The sequence below is a fragment of the Prunus avium genome, chromosome 3 (assembly GCF_965620075.1).
Source record: "Prunus avium chromosome 3, drPruAviu1.hap1.1, whole genome shotgun sequence".
In the NCBI taxonomy this organism is placed as follows: Eukaryota; Viridiplantae; Streptophyta; class Magnoliopsida; order Rosales; family Rosaceae; genus Prunus; species Prunus avium.
This window is the reverse complement of record NC_142286.1, coordinates 31623411-31644321: the sequence shown is the minus strand read 5'-3', so window position 1 is coordinate 31644321 and position 20911 is coordinate 31623411. Positions and strand designations below refer to the sequence as shown.

At 34.5% G+C, this 20911-nt stretch overlaps 2 protein-coding genes across 3 annotated transcripts; one reads left to right on the top strand and one right to left on the bottom strand.

Moving 5' to 3' along the window:
* Positions 1–6390: 6390 nt before the first annotated feature.
* LOC110768743 (UDP-Glycosyltransferase superfamily protein) lies at positions 6391–9307 on the bottom strand. Its single transcript, XM_021972589.2, has 2 exons — positions 8726–9307; positions 6391–7416 (listed from the first exon to the last, which is right to left on the bottom strand). Exons 1-2 carry the CDS (start codon positions 9213–9215, stop codon positions 6482–6484), a joined length of 1425 nt encoding a protein of 474 aa, XP_021828281.1. The 5' UTR covers positions 9216–9307; the 3' UTR covers positions 6391–6481.
* Positions 9308–19010: 9703 nt separating this feature from the next.
* On the top strand, positions 19011–19901 carry LOC110768729 (protein CYSTEINE-RICH TRANSMEMBRANE MODULE 9-like). 2 transcript variants are annotated; one of them, XM_088250200.1, is made up of 2 exons: positions 19011–19252; positions 19404–19901. In XM_088250200.1, exons 1-2 carry the CDS (start codon positions 19231–19233, stop codon positions 19595–19597), a joined length of 216 nt encoding a protein of 71 aa, XP_088106326.1. In that variant the 5' UTR covers positions 19011–19230; the 3' UTR covers positions 19598–19901. The 2 variants fall into 2 exon arrangements, with proteins under 2 accessions (XP_088106326.1, XP_088106328.1); XM_088250202.1 differs by having other exon boundaries at positions 19025–19252; positions 19407–19901.
* Positions 19902–20911: the final 1010 nt, after the last annotated feature.

Here is a 20911-nt window from a genome sequence, read left to right as displayed (position 1 = left end):
CTGCTCAAACCGTTCAAGTTTATATCTATACTATTATTAATTGAGGCTTTGCCAACCAAAGTTTGTCAAATATCAATCTAAAAAAAGTCTTTAAGTATAAATTATGCCCTTTTTCAATCAAATCAGTTTAATAATATAATTAAAATCTAAGGTTTGATTTTGTTTAAACGTGTACTATACTGTATTTTTTAGAAGTAAAAGAAAAATATAAATATTTTTACGTATATAATACAAGTATTATACGCGAATTTCTAACTAGGTTCTTAAGTTCTCTGTTGTTATATTTTTTTCTTTGGGACTGTCTGTAAACTATAATGACTACACATGATAGAACACACATCAAGAATATACAAGAGCACATCTCCTCAATCCGATCCCTTCATACACTCATTCTAGATGGGGTGAATTCTTTTGTGTGGGTTGGCTTGATCGGTTGAGCAGGGGCACTTGTATTTATATGCATCTTCCTAAGAGTCTTGCCCATCAAGAAACTCTTAAGAAGTCCTTATTGCATTAGGTTTATAACTTCTAATCCACAATTAAGATAGGAATCCTTCTAGCTCTTATATTAGCCTTAAAACACTAACTTTAATAGAGCTGCAGGTTTAGTTGTATTTGAACTCCTAATTGATATCAAGTCTTAGAATCCTTTGATGATTATAAGACCACACTTTAATGGGTTAGACATCTACACGTCTAACATTCTCCCACTTGGTCTAATGATCATCAAGAACTCAATATCAATTATTGTAAGGCCTATGGAATTCAATTCAACTATAATTCCTAATCAAGTCACTGTCAATCAAAAGAACATGCATGGAACTATCAAGACTTATTGAACATTTCTATATTTCAAGGTCTTTACAATTACACATACAAGCTCTCAAGATCACATGAGACTTCCGTCAAGACTAGAATGCAGAATGATCATGACCAAACTTAATTTGTGTTTACAAAGGTCACTTTCATTCATACGCCCTCCCTTTAGAGATTACCAAGATCTCTCCTTAATGACTCTGGTATGAATTCATGTCTTATGCAGTGACTGTAGCTAGCTATATTGCATGATGACATGTAACTGGATTCATTTGTCAAGAATAATAAATATAAAACTGAAGTCACATAATTTATCAAAAGAATTGAACCAAACAGTAGTAAACAAAATAACTGAACTGTCTCTAAGAAAATAACGAAATTAAGTGGAATAAAACTCAGCTCCCACTAATTCTACATATCAAAACTTAACGGCATAACCATAATTGTAACAAGTATGAAACAACCTTATTCAATGAATCAATGAACCACTGGAAAAATTCTTTCTTTTGCCTTCTCCCTTACAAGCATGAACCAAAATCCAAATGCTTATTAGCAATCACAAATTTCAATTGAAAAGGCAAAAGTCATTGATTAACTACTGAAGATTTGAACAAAACTGCATGAAATAATAAGAACATATAACATACGTAAACCAAACTTTGTTCTTATTAGCCTTAAAAAACCTTAATGCAAAATTAGATTGTTAAGCGATTAATCAGAAATATCCAAATTACCGAATACATCCTCAAAGAAGATCATTAAATGCTCCCACTCATCAAAACATATATTTTGCATGTTACAAAAATGGATCAATACCATATAAAATGAATGAATACATTATAAAACTTTATCGCAGTCCAATCCTTAGAGTTAGAGCTCAAATTTAATTTATTCAATTCTTTCTCAAACAACACTTTACATGTAAGTTGCATGTAGATGAGAAAAACAAAAAAACTGTAATGGAAGCATTCAACTTTATTCCACTCGTATCTTAAACACCGATATTCAATTTTCTTTAAGCAATACAAGTAGAAAACAATAAGCATGGTAAGAATTTTAATAGCCAAAACGAAACAGTCAGTCATCCAAACAGTTCCAAGTATGCTTATTAGTACTCAGAAAACTTCAATGTGTCAAAAACCAGAAAAAACCAGAAAAGAATTCCATGTATGCTCCAAAACCTATGTGAGCTTTATCAAAATACAAGATAATAAGGTATTGAGTGTGAAGCCCAAAACTTTACATCACTTCTCCCACTTGGGCAAACACTCACTACTTTGCTACTTCAATATATAGTGCACCAATAACCTTATGATTAGAAAAACTGTGACAAAAAGGTGTAAAAGAACTTTCAAGGCGTGCTCCTAATGTACTTCACAGTATAAGCCTAAATGCACAAAACTGTCAAGAAAATTCCAGCAATGATATGTGATTACTTGAGAATTTGCCATAATTAATTTATAAATCGGATTAGCATAAAAATAATGCAAACAAACTAGAGTCATTAATCTTCAAACAGAAAAATTAATGAGTCGTTTTAGAGCTAATTAAAAAGTCTGAAATTGACCTACAAGGTTACTCAGAAAATTTGTCAGCACATACTTTTCCTGAACACAGATCACTAATAAAATTCTCACAAATAATCTATACATCCAATAATCACGAAACTTTGCAGAATTCACGAAGACACGTATATGCTCAACATATCAAAAATTCAGTTCATTTGAAGATCTTTAAGTGAGTCATTCAACAATCTTTATTCATAATGCGGAAACTGTCAGGAAAATTCCTGTGCATCTGTTTCAACTTTATAAATTCACCAAAAATTCAATTCTCAATATATTTTCATGAATTTAGCGTCTAAAGAAAGCTTAGAAAATGATCCTTATCGCCTAATTTTATCACAAATTAATTCGTACTACAACATTATGTAAATAGACATCATAGCAGCATAGTTCAAAACTGAAAAATTAGTTAACTATAGAATTATGAATGCTATCAATATGCTTCTCAAAATTTAATTATCCTTATGTGCATTCTAAACATCATAAAACAGTAAGTTGCATGTAGGTGCAAACGAAACAATTAAAAACATATCACAAAACCAAAATATATAAAATGTCACTTTTGAAAAAAAAAACACCTTTGAGCAATCTAGAGATCGTATCTTGAGTATTTTATATATAGCAATGTGCCGTATCTTAAGTGATCCTTAATCAAAAGTGCAATTTTATCCATGCATCTCATTCATTAAGAAAAAGCAATACAACAGCAGAATATCCTTATTTCTAATGCAAGATCTAAACTTCATATAGCATGACATTTTCCTCATATTAAAACAAAAGTTTATCCAAATAATTTGCCATGCAAAACCCAAGTTTTTCTTTAGGTTATCCTTCAAAATTATCCTTTCTTGGGTGAAACGATCATATTTCTTAATATCAAGCATGAATACTATATAACATGACATATAATTAGACGTCGATAAACTGAGAATTGAAAACTATAATGGCAATAAAATAGTGATATTCCTTAAATGCAAGTGATATAACCACAATTAATACTTGTAAATATATATTCACAAAGCAAGTTTGTCTTTATCCAATACTGAAAGCATAAAAAATAACACCAATCATGCCTTAAAAACACTTGCAGCAGTACGCCGTACCATTTAAAACAAGCCAACTTTATTTTATTTCATTCTATATGACGAACACAACCTTACAGATCAATCCAACTTTACGTGATTCAATCCAATTAAATATGTATCAATCCTTTTACACGTATGAATCAATCCAGCTGTATGATATAAAACAGTCACTTGATTGCATATGAAAAATAGCCAAGTATCAAACATGTCCATACATAACCAAATAAGAAAACACAAATTTTCGATCAATCAAGTCACAAATACCAAAATTGCATACATTCTATGAATATGCATAAACCTTGATGTGAACTAATAGTGATCAGAAACTGTAGTGTAACTTGAGAGAATATTTGATATGAGAAATTAATGCAATCAATTTTTCATACTCATATCTCCTTTATGTGATCAACCAAAAATCTATTTCTTTGTCATACCATTAACTTTCATGACTATTCAAGATCACCAATATCAAATTATCATCAACAACTTAAACATGTTACAATCCGTATAACAAGAATAAAATTTGTATGCCAATGGAGTTAAGGTTCATTGTGACATAACTGAAATCTTCCAAAATATATCATATAATCAATCTGTCCCCATATCCTCAATCAAACATAATTAATTCACACCTTTGGGTAGAGAATTAAACATGTTTTCAACACTAGGACATGCACATACACGAATTTCCGGAACAAAGAAACTCCCACGTCTTTGGACTGAAGAAATTCCTTGCTAATTCATGCAGTGCATCTCCCATATTGTTCCATTATAAGTGTACTCATGTTAAACCACTCACATCTTTGGACAGAGAGTTTTTTAACACGCCTTCACCTATAATGCCAATTATGATCAATTCTTTAAATCCAGAAAACTATTAATGATTGAGTTGCTTTGGCTCACTCAACCATTGCTAGAATATCTGTAGACTATGATCATAAAACTTCCAAATATGATAAAGTTAAAACTTTATACTTTTATCACATTTAATAACCAATCTTAGAATCAAATGTTCTTTAATCAACTAGGTTGCTTTCGCTCTTTAAATTGAAACAAGAACTCTTGAAACTTTGATCTCAACCCTTCAAGCATGAACGAGAAAAAGCTGTATATCGAAACACGCTTAACAAAGTATGTTAGTGTAATAAAGGGTAATAAAACAATATATTGCTTAACTTTCAGTTTTAGGTTTTATCACTTTGGGTTGGTACTTTATAACCTTTCGCATGTGTATAGTTGCTATGCTAATATAAAACCTAAACCTCAATAGAACATATTTCTCCAAAATGGGTCACGACAAAAACAGTTCATGACATATGCGATTACTTAACATGATTGGGTCAATTTAACATTAATAACTGAAGCTACGGCTGAAAGTATGTATCAATTTATGAAAATTAAGCATGCTTGACATATAGAAAACTGATGTCATCTTTATAAAATATTTTAACATGCCGCAATTCACAAACTCAGTATGCATGATATCGTAAACTGAAACCATATGAATATCATGCAAATATGCCGTAAAACAAGATGTTTTTATTTGAAATTGTATTTAATTTGTGTCCAGGGAGGTATAAAAGGGGAAGCAATACAAAGGCAAACAATATAAGTGTCACGACATGAGTTCATATTAGAGGTCCTTTATAATACTAGTTGCCAATTCTTTAGGATTAAAACTAATTCGTGACCACTGGATGCAATTTGCATAATTAAAAACATGAAACTAATGTTATAGCCGCAAACTTTAGCAATCAATTCATATTCAATAAAATATCATACCCCATGGAAGCTTGATCAAGATGCAGCAAAAAAGGAGGAAAACACAACAGCCCAAAGTCGTACAGTGTAAGCCAGCAGCAGCAGAAAACGTGGGCGATTTCTTTTGGTTCTAAAACATGTAGCCTAGGCTCTGATACCACATGTAAACTATAATGACTACACATGATAGAACACACATCAAGAATATACAAGAGCACATCTCCTCAATCCGATCCCTTCATACACTCATTCTAGATGGGGTGAATTCTTTTGTGTGGGTTGGCTTGATCGGTTGAGCAGGGGCACTTGTATTTATATGCATCTTCCTAAGAGTCTTGCCCATCAAGAAACTCTTAAGAAGTCCTTATTGCATTAGGTTTATAACTTCTAATCCACAATTAAGATAGGAATCCTTCTAGCTCTTATATTAGCCTTAAAACACTAACTTTAATAGAGCTGCAGGTTTAGTTGTATTTGAACTCCTAATTGATATCAAGTCTTAGAATCCTTTGATGATTATAAGACCACACTTTAATGGGTTAGACATCTACACGTCTAACACTGTCGACTAAGATAAAATAGTCAACTAACCAAGATTGCAACCTAAAGTTGTTTCAGTTCACACCTATCGTATTCTTGTTCCACATGACCAACTTGCCGACTCGTAAGTTGTATTAGCATACGAAACTCAATACAATTAACTAATTTTAGATAGTTTATCTATTTGAAAAGGATATGAACCCGGGATAGGTGAGGCTGGTACAGGTCAGTTTAGTAAATTTATAAATTATATAAACCAATACTTAAATTAATTCTTTATATTTGGAATAAGTCATAGAGACTCTTTGGATTCTCGTGTAGTTTTCACCTCTCTTTTGTGATAGTTTTATTTGTATTGTTATGGTTTGGTTTTTTTTTTAAGCTTTATCTCTTTTTAATTATTCTGAGTTTACAATCTTAGTTGGGATGCCTATACCATAATTTCTTCAATCATGCTTAATCGTTAGTGGAGTAGCACCAAATTGTCTTAATTTTTATGTTAGACCCCTCCTTATTGTAACAGCCCTTTGTGGCTAGTTTGTATTGGCCTTTTGTGGTTAGTGGCTTTTTTAACTGAATTATGAATGCAATTCTAGAATTTCTCAACAAAAATAATTAATGTGTTACGATGGAATTCCACTACTATGTATTGATTTATACTCTCTCTTTACATATTAAATTACATAATTAACAAAATATAATAAGCTATATATCTTAATCATAATCATGAACACCATTGGAGGAAAACCCAAGTGTTAATATCTTAAGCTGATCATCAATGAAGGCAGAGAGATTAGCCACAACTCTCAAATTAGCCTCATCTCCCATGGTCCTTTTATTTAGCTTCCTCAGCCTGTTGCTCATCTCAGCATCCTCCACCACCTTTTTCAATCCTTCCTCCACATCCTTCTGTCCAAACCCAATTAATTTCACCCCAATTCTCCAAACTTTGACAATGTAGGCACAATTTACAAATTGGTCCCCAGCCACTGGATAGCACAAGAGGGGTTTTTGGCACTGGATGGCCTCCATTGTTGAGTTCCAGCCACAATGTGTGAGATAAAACCCTACAGCTTTGTGTTGCAGGACCTCCATTTGTGGGGCCCATGAAACAACTTTGCCTTGCCTTGAGACTCTCTCCAAGTACCCATTTGGTAGCCCTCCAAGCCATGAAGACCCAAGCACCCAAAGGAATGGCTTCCCCAAAGCTTCAAGTGCCAATGCCAAGCTTCTCACCTTTGCCCCTCCAATGGGGCTTACCCAACTTCCAAAAGATATGTAAATTACACTGTTAGGGTTTTGCTTGTCTAGCCAAGTTAAGCAGCTTGTGTCTTCTTCCCAAAAGCTAGGGTTCTTGATTGTTGTGTGCTTGCTCAGAGGACCAATTGGGAAAACTAGAGGTTGTTGGGCTTGAGTGTTCATCTTGACTAATTGATGATGATCAAGTTGTTGTTCACCATTGGTGCAATATTCATTTGGAAAAGAATTTACAAGGAGCCATGGAAGAGTTTTTGATCGATCCAAGGTTCTTTTCCAAAATTTGAATCTTGCTTTTCTTGAAGCTGGGGTGCCAATCAACCAGGGAAGATCTTCACTAGAGAGCAGAGGTTGATTAGGCAAGCATATACCACCATGTTGCTTTGGAAATCCTGCAAATATAGTAATATCACGTAAGTCCATTATCATATTTACTGAACACATTACTTTATGGTCCGACTCATATAGATAAATTACGGATGTGATTAATAAAGGGGTAAGTGAATCTGACTTCTAATCTAATCATACTAATTAACAATTCACATATGTGATTCTGTTAATTAAAGTCATGATTTTGTTAGCCTTTATACTAGTCAAGTTTAATTAACAATAACAAAGTTAATTAGCTTACTTTAATGTATGGCACGTGCCTGGTTACTTAAAACTACAATAAAGTCATGCCCAACTAAGTACTGAAGGTTTCATGCCTGGATCAGTAATGTATTCAAGTCCCATCCCCATCTCATGTGAACTTCCACATTGATAAATTTATATATTTTTTTTTTTCACCGCAGTCAACCAAACTACAATACTACAACTCATGAGACATTTTCTGCTATAAAAAAATATGATCTAGTGGAATTTTTATATACCAAACTCACAATATAAAATATTAAGTCTAACAATTTTTCATCAATAATTTACAGCTTTAATTACAACATTATGGGAAAACTATAGGTATCATTTTGGCCCTCAACATCACTTGTCCAAACGTGCTTACTTCAATATATTATATTATATATAAAATATATTTATATATGTGGATGTATGTTTTTTTTTTTTTTATCTGAACCATGAGGTGGTCCTGGATGGGCCCCAACTATGGGTGGCACCTTTAAGCCTTAACCATAACCCAGACTAATCCCCACTCACACCGGATCGGCCCGTAAGGGGTAAAGTGTTGGCCAAAATGGTGACTCCGTACGAGAGCAGGGATCGAACCCCTAATCTCTCTTAAGGAATGAGAGTGCCGAACCACTCACACCAACCACCTTGGTTGGCATGTATGTTTAATTCAAGCACACCCCAGGCAATTTCTAATTCAGAATAATACTAAATAATTACGAAATATAATTAATAAATGTGATATAAATAGTTTTATTTATAATAAAATTATACTATGACAAAATATAATCATGTGACACAAATAAAAATATTATTTTTCTTAGAAAAATGCAAAACTTGAAGACATTTATTAAAGACTCTAAAAGGGGACGTCGATGTGGGTTATGGAATTGGCCAGGGCAGTGTGCCAGCCCCATCACACGCAAATTCCCTTTTTCGTAAATTAGAATTGTTTTAAACTATCGCTTTGTATTGACAAAAAAAAAAATATACCAAAAATGAGAAACTAAGAAGGCAAATGATTCACTCAAGATGATATCATGCACACTAAATATTAATATATCAGCAAAAACCAACCTGTATCAGAAATGAGACCTGTCCTGACCATATCTGGTATGGCAGTGATCAAGCGATATGTGGCAAGCATCGCAGGCCAAAACCCAGCAGAGGGTACCCCACAGCGATTGGCTACATCTATGGCCCACGAAGCCAACAAATCAGCAACTATACACACCACTTGATCACCATCCTGATGATCAAGTTGATGAACAAGGCTTTCCAGATGGCCTGGCATGGTGTTCTCCATGGCCTTCTCAATGGCGAAGAAGTCCCTTGGGGCGTCCTTGTCCAGTCCATCTGGGATTGGCATGCACAAAATCTTGTCGTTTTGTTCAACCTTTGGGACTATCTGGTTGTGAATGTGGTCTGGTGTGACCAGCACTGGCTTGAAGCCATGGCTGAGGAAGGCTGAGGCTAATTTAAGCATGGGAGTGACATGTCCTTGTGCTGGATAGGGAACCAAGATGATGATGGAATTGGACCTCTTTATGCACTTCATGTTTCCCATCTCTCTCTCTCCTCTTTCTCTCTTTCTCTCTCTTAAATGTTATTAAGGTGATGATCTGAGAGTCCAAACCAAGGCAATATTAATAGAGAGGGGAGATAGGGGAGGATGAGTCAACTAGGCATGTGCTTCATGATGTGTACAGTTATAATTTATAAGCCTATTTCATGTTCACTCCTTTTGGAACAAAGAAAATTAGTACAATTAAATATAATAGACCTTTCTCTCCTTTTAATTTAGTTTTCAAAATAATGTTTAATTAAGTGTTAATTAAAAATTGTAAAAAATGTTTAATTAAGTTTTTTTTTTTCTTTTCTGGTTGTTTCCAGTTTAAAAAATGTACACTTTAGTAGGATCGAAGTCATGCTTTCACTAAAATAAATTATGCATATTGATCACGATTCACTAGCTACCTCCAAGAAGTTTAATTAATAGGAACAAACATATATTTGACAAGACAGCTAAAATAATAACTTATAAGAAGCCTATGTTCAAATTAACATTTAAATGAAAATAATTTTTTTTAAAGAGAAGATATAATGAGTTGTCTTTCTATAAACTTTAGCTGCATTTGGTTTATGGGAAATGGGACTTGGAATGATTTCTCATGTTTAGTAAGTCCAGGTAGAGGTGAGAAAATGGAACCCTTCATGTGGGAAACTAAGGGTCAGCAATAAATATATCTTTTTCATGACCATTTTGTCCTCAATAAAGTGGTAATTTTGTCCTCATCTATGGTCCACGAAGCCAATATATTCTTGCACAAATCAAACATGGGAAAGGAAATAAAATAGTATTTTCCTGGTTACTTTCTCAACATTACTAAACATGGGAAATGAATTTTCCATTTCTCATCCCTTGGGAAATAACATGGGAAATATCAAATTTTATCCATGAACCAAATGGGGCCTAAATATATCATAAAGTCAAGAAACTCGTTCAAATGTAAAAACAATTTGTGTTTTTTTTTTTCTAATTACAAAGTATCCAATTGCAATTTTTTTAAAAAAATGAAGTCTTCTTTCAAAATTAAAATCCTAAAGAAATACCAAGTTGCAGTTAAGTCTTCTTTGTTCAACTTTTGTATTGCTCTATCATTTCTACTTTTAGTTAGGTGGATGTGAACTCCTCTTAAGCATGCATTCAATTGTCCAATGGAGCTCAAGTTAGGCTTCGGACCACCCACAACACAACCATATATATTTTGATTTTGTCATGGTAGTGTTTTTCAACACGTGTAAATTTCGATAAACACCACACCCTTTTAAGTTTTAACTACGTCATCCATCAATGATATGCTTTGCTACTTTCACCTTTTTTCTTTTGTCTTCCGTGGGATTTACGGATAATGTTAAATGTTTATATTGATCATAGATTTTGGGATAAAATAATATTCACACCAGGTAATTTTGTTCCTTGAAAAAAAACCTTTTGAAAATAAGCGATAATATTATTGATAAACAATCAAAAGTACAAAATAACTATGTGCCGAATATGAATAAAGGTGACTAAACACAATCATTGATTTTGGAAAAATCTTTTTTACCACAGTTTGTACTAAAAACTGCAAGCTGCGGCAAACAAGCTTGCCGACTTGAATGGTGGAAAAGTGAAGTGTAAAACGCATGAAACTCAAGCAAAACGCCAAATTTAGTGCGCCATATACAACTCCATCTCCCTGTGGAACGCCAGCGTGCTTCTCAATGAAAGCATTACATAATTTCTATCAAGGGGAGAATGCTCCAGAGCCTCCACCCACCAAACTATATACAACGAGTAATAAAAAGAGCGAGCATGAAACGAATTGTAATTCAGACGTCACGGTAGCAAATTATAATTATTTTGATTTAATTGATACGTACGTGAAAGTGTATTGATTCAAATCTGAATCCGCTTTAAATTTTATGATACATTATTTAAGATTCAAATTTGGTGGCCCTTATTAGTGTTAGGCTTACCTAAAGCACACTTTTCTCGTTCTCAGGAAAAAAGACCTTTTGGAAGGGAAAGAGACATAAAGTAAGGCATTAAACTTGGGGCAAATTGCCGATGGTACAATGCGGTCCATCCGTCCGCCATTTTTTCTCTCCAGCACAAAGAAGATGAAAAATAAACGTGTTGATCATGAAAAGCGTGGTAACGTACGTAAGTAATGTTGGCAAAGAAGTTGTAGCTGGCTGTGGGTTGTACCTCAAACCCTACCCACCCACCAATAGGCACGTGACTTGTAAACCTCAACCTTAATTAGTTCAAATCAAATTAATTATTAATTTGCTAATAGGATTGTATTTTTGGCAACGAATGCAAAAGGCAAAGGGGAAAAGTGCATCTTTTGCTGCAACCTACAGTTAGAACCTCAGAGATAGTTCCTTTTATCAATTTTTTTTTAAAAAAAATCTCAAGTTATAATTCATAAGCCAAGTTTTATTTGAAGAAGATGATGATAGTGTGTCTGTTCTATTGCATTCGAGTTCGATTCTCCTTTTTCGTAGTTTAGAGTAATTTAAAGTATTTTTTGTTATCGCTTATATAAAAGAGAAGTTTATTTGAAGTGTTTAAAAGCTTCACAATTTCGGTTCAAGCCAATAACCAAAAACAGTCTAGGAAACTTTTTGTTGTTTTAATCTTATCGGAGGCAAAGATCTCATATGCAATATGAAAGAAAAACCCACAATAGCAATTGTCGTTACTTTTCTTGTATATGTACGAAAACTATTCTAAACTACTCAAAATTACAATAAAATAAATTTACTCTTAGGTACAAGAAAACGGACACACTACCATAGCCGGCTGCCGTAGAATCATTTTATACTGAGGGCCTTATACCCTTAGGTAAAGTCCTATCTCTTAGCCGTTTGATCAAATTAATTAATTAAACTGATTCAACGGTTAAAAAATAGGACCTCACTTAAGGACCATGTATAAGACCCTCACTATAGAATTCTTGGACCGACATAATTGATATCTAAACACAATAACACTGGGCAGGACTCTGGGCCATGAGAGCTCTTATAGAGCCACAATTGGGAAATTTGGTACAGCCGAAGAGAGGCCTTAAGAGTTGCATATGAGGCCCAGCTCTTGTCGTATTTGCCGCAGGCCCAATCATCTACATTGTTCAAGAATTGAGACACATGTCGTGTTTTGATGAAGCCCATCATCTTATTATTATAACACAAAATAATCCAATAACGACAGAAAGCAATGGTTTGTTTTTAGGTGGGCACAGAAACAGAAAGAATTGGATAAGAAGAAGAACAACCGACAAGCAAAGCAGATCAACAACTACTTAATCTTACAGCAACCATTGCGTCCTAACTAAAAATAGGTTTACAATAAATAATATTTCTATTTCAATTCAATTGATTCCTTGATGGCCTTGAGTTCTTGACCCCTTTGCCTTCCTGTTCTTCATTTCTTAACGTTGAATGGAAACACTAGAAGGTCGTTCCATCTTCGTATTGAAAAAGAAAGAATTTTATTATGCGATAATACCTGCCCCACTTTCACCTGTGTCGAATATTGATGAGTTTTCGGCATGTGAATATTAATATAAGTCCATTTGGGTATCATTACTATCATGACCTGTCTAGCCTTGTTGTTCTTAAGTAACAGGTGATTACTGGTGTCTAATTGCTCGAGAGGAGGGATTTGGTTTAGGGATATTTTCGTGCCTTGCTCACCACCCTTCTTCACATTTGATACGTGTCTATAATTATAACTATGATTACATAACATAAATCAAAGTAAAAAATTAACAATGATTGTGCATATGAACACATGTCAAGTATCAAAAAAGGTGGTGTCTTGAGTTAAAATGATAAGCAAAAATATTTCCTACCCAAAAACAAAGGTGTTATCTCATAATTTATTAGCAATATTGACAGATTTTGGCGTGTGTGATCTATCTGACATTCATAGATATTTTGAAGAATATTAAAATGAAAAAATTAATTGAATGACTAAAATGACACTCAAGTCACTCAGACAAAAATTCATGGACAATTTCGATTAAAAAAAACCAATAAAACAAATAAGGATTTTTTTTTTCTATGAGTCTTTTTTTTATTGGTCTGATTTTTTATATGAGTCATAAGGTGGCACGTGTCAATATCTTGTATCATAAGAATTAACAAGCAAGACACGCCACCATTTCGACTTGATTAAAGATCATCACCATTAGTCTAAATGTGGATTTGCCTTGTGTTAATCGGCTTGATATTATGCCCCACGTGGTTTAGCCGCCCACGTATGAGGCATTACCTTTTAAGAAACAACCTCCATCAGTTCTTCCCCATTCTCATCTGCATCTGCTTCTCTACTATAAATATTCTTCATCTCTCATCTCTAAACCAATAACTCAAAACCTTCCAACTATTTCTCATTCTAAACCCCAACATCTCATATTCTTTTGAATTTCACAGCCTTTCTTCAAAGATGAGTTCAACGAATTCCACAGGTACTGAATTTCTGCACTTCAATTACTAGTTTTCAGCAACTTGGCAAAACACTTTGAAAATTCATTTGTTGTTGGTGGGTGGGTTGCTTAAAGTTTTGAACTTCTGTTCAACAATATGGTTATTGACAATTGTTTGATGACTTTCATGTAGCAGCAGCATACCCTGCCCAAGCTCCCAACTCTGCCCAGCAATATCATGTGCAAGCTCCACCTCCTGCAGGCTACCCAACAAGAGATGTGCCCCAGAACTCTGTTCCTGTAGAAACCAAGTCAAAGGGTGATGGCTTCTGGAAGGGCTGTGCTGCTGCCTTGTGTTGCTGTTGTGCGTTGGATGCTTGCTTTTGATTGAAACAAGTCCACCCAATAATCTCAATATCTCTGATCATCGTCATTTATATTTTTACACTTCATAGTTTTTAGTTTTTTGTGTGATATTGAAGAAGAGACCATGTAGATTGGATACAGTTCCTGATTGTCCAACTCTCATCATCTTTGTATAATAGTTGTTATTCATTTCAGATATCTGGCCGCTACTTTTTTTTTTTGTTCTTCTTTTTTGTAGTGGTGATGATGGATTTGTTTCTTTGTATATGGTCAGATTTAATCCCTTAATAATACATCCGTTTTAGGTTAAACGCTTTTGTCAATGTTGAAACATTAGGTGACGTAAAAAATTGGGGTATATCTGGTCCCATTGATAGTTTAAAGCAACCAAGCCCGCGTGTTTGACAAACTTGTCATTGATATTTTTGAAACTCTACATCTGGTCCCATTGCCCACTCTCTTCTATATGCTTTGTACAAATTCCATTTAAATAAAATTATCAATATTATTGACGTTAAAAATTGGATCAACGAGATAAGGCCACGAAACACACAAACAAACCCTACAGATATATCGTGGTTCACCCGAATGGATACGTCCGCATTAAGTGGTATGATTGTTTTCACTATAATAGACGGTTGTTACATTTTGTACACATGCTTGAGAGCCTTTGAGAAGGTAAAATGAGAGTGCATGACAAGCTAGGTTACAAATGAAGGTAGTGTTCCCTTAAATAAGCAAGGCTTGGGCCTTCTATTTTGAGCTTCATGTGAGCTCAGTGAGGCCAAAAATATAATTATAGTATTAACAAATATCACATCCAAAACTATGGGTGCCACAATTTTGTTCGAATAAAATTGGTTATAGAAAAATCTTGGTGCTAACCACTGCTTCCACTTGATATGAAAGATAAATCGTGGATCAACTAAGCCGCCTCAGAAACTTGTTTAAGAATATAAAAAAGAAGAAGAGAAATTTCATTTAGATACCATTTAAATACATGGTAGATGGGGTGGAGAAAAATATTGTTGTCCAAAATTGCATTAAAAATGAGAGGAAAAACAAATGGTCGACATTTGACTCTCTCTCGAGTCTGAGATTTTTTTTTTTTTGGGAGAAAAAAGGATACAACACAAGGAATAAACTTTCACTCCTTATAATCTTCCCAAAATATGGAGAATCCAAAGATGATTAGTCAATAATTTATTCAACTAATCTATCATGATAGTGTGTCTATTATATTGCATTCGAGTTTGATTCCCCTATTTCATAGTTTAGAGTAATTTAAAGTATTTTAGATTATCGCTTATATAAAAAGAAGTTTATTTGGAGTGTTTAAAAGCTTCATAATTTCGGTACAAGCCAATAACCAAAAACAGCCTAGGAAACTTGTTGCTGTTTTAATCTTGTCGAAGGCAAAGTTCTCTTATGCACTATGAAAGTAAAACCCACAATAGCAATTGTCTTTACTTTTCTTCATATATGTACGAAAACTATTCTAAACTACTCAAAATTACAACAAAATAAATTTACTCTTAGGTGCAAGAAAACGGACACACTATCATGGCCGACCAACGTAGAATCATTTTATAGTGAGGGCCTTATATATGATCCTTAGGTAATGCGTTATCTCTTAGTAGCCATATATAATGAGGGCCTTATCTCAAATTGATTAGCTTGATCCAACGATTAAAAGATAAAACCTCACTATAGAATCCTTGGACAGACGTAATTGTTATCTACCCACAATAACACTGGGCAGGACTCTGGGCCATGGGAGCTCTTATAGAGCCACACCAGCTAATTTGGTACAGCCGAAGATAAGCCTTAAGAAATTCATGTGAGCCCCAGCTCTTGTCGTATTTGCAGCAGGCCCAATTATCTACGTGATTCAAGAATTGAGACACATGTCATGAAGCCCATCATCTTATTATTATAACACAAAATAATCCAACAAGAGATGTGCCCCAGAACTCTGTTCCTGTAGAAACCAAGTCAAAGGGTGACGACTTCTGGAAGGGCTGCTGTGCTGCCTTGTGTTGCTGTTGTGTGTTGATGCTTCCTTTTGATTGAAACAACTCCACCCAATAATCTCAATATCTCTGATCATCATCATCTATATTTTTACAATTCGTAGTTTTTAGTTTTTTGTGTGATATTGAAGAAGAGACCATGTAGATTGGATACAGTTCTTGATTGTCCAACTCTCATCATCTTTGTATAATAATTGTTATTCATTTCAGATATCTGGCTGCTACTTTTTTGTGTGGACAAATTACATAAAATCCCCCAAACTTTAGGGTCATTTTCAAGTTCATACTCAAATTTAGAGACATTTATGAGTACATACTCAAACTCTTGGAAAACCTACAAATTACTCTCTCTATTAGCCAAAACATTAGTGAATCCGTTAAATGCTAATGTGGCGAATGTGGATTCCATTTTTTAATGACGTGGACTTATAAATGGACAAATAAATAATAAAAAATTATGTACATGTTAAAAATAATTTTTAAAGCATATTAAAATCATTAAAAAAGAAAAAAAAAAATCTCCTCTCTCTTCTCCTACCCAGCCAACCCTCTCTCACTCCCGACTCCACCCCAACCATTTCAATTCAATTGATTCCTTGATGTGGCCTTGAGTTGTTGACCCCTTTGCTTCCTTGATGCGGCCTTGAGTTGTTGACCCCTTTGCCTCCCTATTCTTCATTTCTTAACGTTGAATGGAAACACTAGTTACCCGTTTGGTTCACTGAATGAATTTGAGGGGAAATCATTTCCCAATGGATGGGAAAAGGAAGATTCTTTTCCCATGTTTGGTAATGCTAGGAAAGTAACCGAGAGATATCACTTTATTTCCTTTCCCATATTTGTTTTGAGTAGGAATGGAAAACAAAGTTTGTATAAAATTTTCAATTATACCCATATTAAATCAAATAAAAAAAATGGGTTTAATGATATATTATAATTCTAAATTGTTAATGGGGACAAAATGGTCATGAAAAATGTTTATTTAATATTGGCTCATTTTCCCAAACTTTCCCATGAAGAGGGAAAACAAAACCCAAGTTGGGAGGATGGCTTCACTTTCCCCCCTACTTTCTCATGGGCCAGGCAACGATTTCCCAAGCCTGGACTTACCAAACATGGGAAAGTAATTGATTTCCCATCCCCAAGTCTCCTTTCCCATGAACCAAACGGGGCCTAGAAGTCGTTCCATCTCCGTCTTGAAAAAGAAATAATTTTATTATGCGGGGAGTGGCACCAAAGTTGACAGCAATTCGGAAAACTTGGGGGGTTTTATGAAGTTTTTTTTTTTTTTTTTTTTTGTGTGGCCAAAAGTCACTTTTGATCCCTGTAATTTGACACTTTAACCACTTTTGATCATGCAGTTTCAATTTCGTCAATTTTTCCATAGTAGTTTCATAATTGTAGCAATTTAAGGACAATTCTACTTTCCATCAAAGGGTTAATCGTTTTATTAGTCCTTGAACTTAGACCCGATTTGCATTTGAGTACCTCAATTTCCAAAATGGTTCCTATGGTCCATCAACTTCAATTTCGTTTGGACAAATGATCCTGCCGTCAATTTTGTTAACTTTTTCTGTTAAATGCAGGGGCAAAATGGTATTTTTGTATCAAAATTGATAAAAATATGAATAAAAAAAATTAAAATTAAACTCTCTCTCTCCCCTTCTATCCCGATTTCTACTCCCCCAAACTTGATTTTTCTTTTTCTTTTTTGGTTGGTTTTTTATTTGATTTTCTTTTATTGTTATTTTAAAGATATGATTTTTTATTCATTTTTTTGGTTTTAACATAAAAATACCATTTTGCCCCTACATTTAATAGAAAAAGTTAACAGAATTGACAACAAGACCATTTGTCCTAACGAAAGTGAAGTTAAAGGACCATGGGAACCATTTTGGAAATTAAGGTACTCAAATGAAAATCGGGTCTAAATTCATGGACTAATAAAACAATTAACCCTACCATCAAATTATTCTAACTTTTGTTATCTATTAAGGGGTATTTTGGTCCAAACTTGCACCCTTCCCCAACCATCTAACACTCAAGAATGGTCCCCCCCTACCCAACCCAACCCAACCCAACCCCAGCTAGCCACCACACCCTTAAATGACAGCCACCATAGCCTGCCAAGGCCGCCCCAACCCCAACAAAGGCTCAAGGCAGAAGCAAGCAAGCAAGTAGAGAAGCTAGAAAAAGAAAAAAGGTTTGAAATTTGGGCGTCTAAGACAGCTAGAAAATGACTCACATTCAAGCTAGCATGTTTGCCTATAAGATGAAGACAGAATATTGTCATCCAAACACATTGACCAAGGGAGTTAATAATGTACAAGTTTCATATATGCACTCAATAGATCTACAGAGAGTTGCTTGTTCGTCTGAACAGGCAATGTTGAATCATGCATGAAATGTAACACCAAGTATTAGTGGTGAGAGAGAAATCTGTAATGATGCTTTGAGGAAGTGTTTCTCTGGGTAAAAGGAAGAAATGGCCAAAACGCAATAAATCTACATGGTTCAAGAATTGACACACGTGTCGCCCATCATCTAATTATTATAACACAAAATAATCCAACTGACCAAACGACAGAAAGCAATCGTTTGTTTTTAGGTAAAAAGAGGTTGATAAGAAAAAGACCAACGGACAGCAACCACTGCGTCTTAAGTAAAAAGAGGTTTACGCTAAATAATATTCTTCCAATTCAATTGATTCCTTGATATGGCCTTGAGTTGTTGAATATTGGTCTGATTTTTTATATGAGTCATAAGGTTGAAATATTGAACCAAAATTACGTAAGGAAAGTGCGTGGCACGTGTCAACATATTGTGTTATAAGAATTAACAAGCAAGACACGCCACCATTTCGACTTGATTAAAGATCATCACCATTAATTATGTAAAATAAATTAGAGATATGCCTTTTTGCAGCCTTGGTCGTATTTAATTAGTATAAATGTGGATTTGCCTTGTGTTAATCGGCTTGATATTCTGCCCCACGCGGTTTAGCCGCCCGCGTATGAGCCACCACCTTCTAAGAAACAACCACTCCATCAGTTCTTCCCCATTCTCATCTGCATCTGCTTCTCTATTATAAATATTCTTCATCTCTCATCTCTAAACCAATAACTCAAAACCTTCCAACTATTTCTCATTCCAAGTATCTCTCATCTCATATTCTTTTGAATTTCACAGCCTTTCTTCAAAGATGAGTTCAACAAATTCCACAGGTACTGAATTTCTGCACTTCAATTACTAGTTTTCAGCAACTTGGCAAAACACTTTGAAAATTCATTTGTTGTTGGTGGGTGGGTTGCTTAAAGTTTTGAACTTGTGTTCAACAATATGGTTATTGACAATTGTTTGATGAATTTCATGTAGCAGCAGCATACCCTGCCCAAGCTCCCAACTCTGCCCAGCAATATCATGTGCAAGCTCCACCTCCTGCAGGCTATCCAACAAGAGATGTGCCCCAGAACTCTGTTCCTGTAGAAACCAAGTCAAAGGGTGATGGCTTCTGGAAGGGCTGCTGTGCTGCCTTGTGTTGCTGTTGTGTGTTGGATGCTTGCTTTTGATTGAAACAAGTCCACCCAATAATCTCAATATCTCTGATCATCATCATTTATATTTTTACACTTCATAGTTTTTAGTTTTTTGTATGATATTGAAGAAGAGACCATGTAGATTGGATACAGTTTCTGATTGTCCAACTCTCATCATCTTTGTATAATAATTGTTATTCATTTCAGATATCTGGCTGCTACTTTTTTTCTTTTTATTTGTTCTTCTTCTTTGTAGTGGTGATGTTGGATTTGTTTCTTTGTATATGGTCAGATTTAATCCCTTAATAATACACAATCGTGTTCTTTTTTTGTTTTAGTTTAAACTCTTTTGTCAATGTTCAAACATTAGGTGAGAGTTGATGGTGATCACTTGGATATGAAGATCATACGAGTAAACATAAAGCAATCAAGCCCGCGTGTTTGACAAACTTGTCATTGATATTTTTGAAACTCTATTATCTGGTCCCATTGCCCACTCTCTTTTATATGCTTTGTACAAATTCCATTTAAATAAAATTATCAATATTATTGACGTCAAAAATTGAATTGACGAGATAAGGTCACGAAACATAAACCCTACAGATATATCGTGGTTCACCCGTGGTATGGTTGTTTTCAATATTATAGACGGTTGTTACATTGTACACATGCTTGAGAGCCTTTGAGAAGGTAAAATGAGAGTGCATGACAAACTAGGTTACAAATGAAGGTAGCGTTCCCTTAGATGAGCATGGCTTGGACCTTCTATTGTGAGCTTCATATGAGCTCAGCGAGGCCTAAAATATCACATCCAAAACTATGGGTGCCAGTGCCACGACTCTGCTTGGCCCACCTCCACCCTCAACGGTCGACTGAATTATAGTTATATTTTTGGTTCGAATAAAATTGGTTATAGAAAAAAATCTTGGTGCTAACCATTGCTTCCACTAAGTCGCCTTAGAAACTTGTTTATATTTAGATACCATTTAAATATATGGTAGATGGGGTGGAGAAAAATACAGTTGTCCAAAATTGCATTAAAAATGAAAGGAAAAACAAATGGTCGACAGTTGATTCTTTCTCAAGTCTGAGTATATTGAAAGACAATAGAGTTACCACATTATTCCTATATTTTTTTGTTTGTTTAAGAAAAAAAGATTGTTATTATTGACAATTACAACACAAGGACCAAACTTTCACTCTTTGTAATCTTCCCAAAATATGGAGGATCCAAAGATGATTAGTCAATAATTTATTCAACTAATCCATCAATCAATTCCTCTATTCTATCATTGCCGAACCCTAGTCTCTAATCAATGAAAAGTTTTATCCAACCCGGTTTTTCAA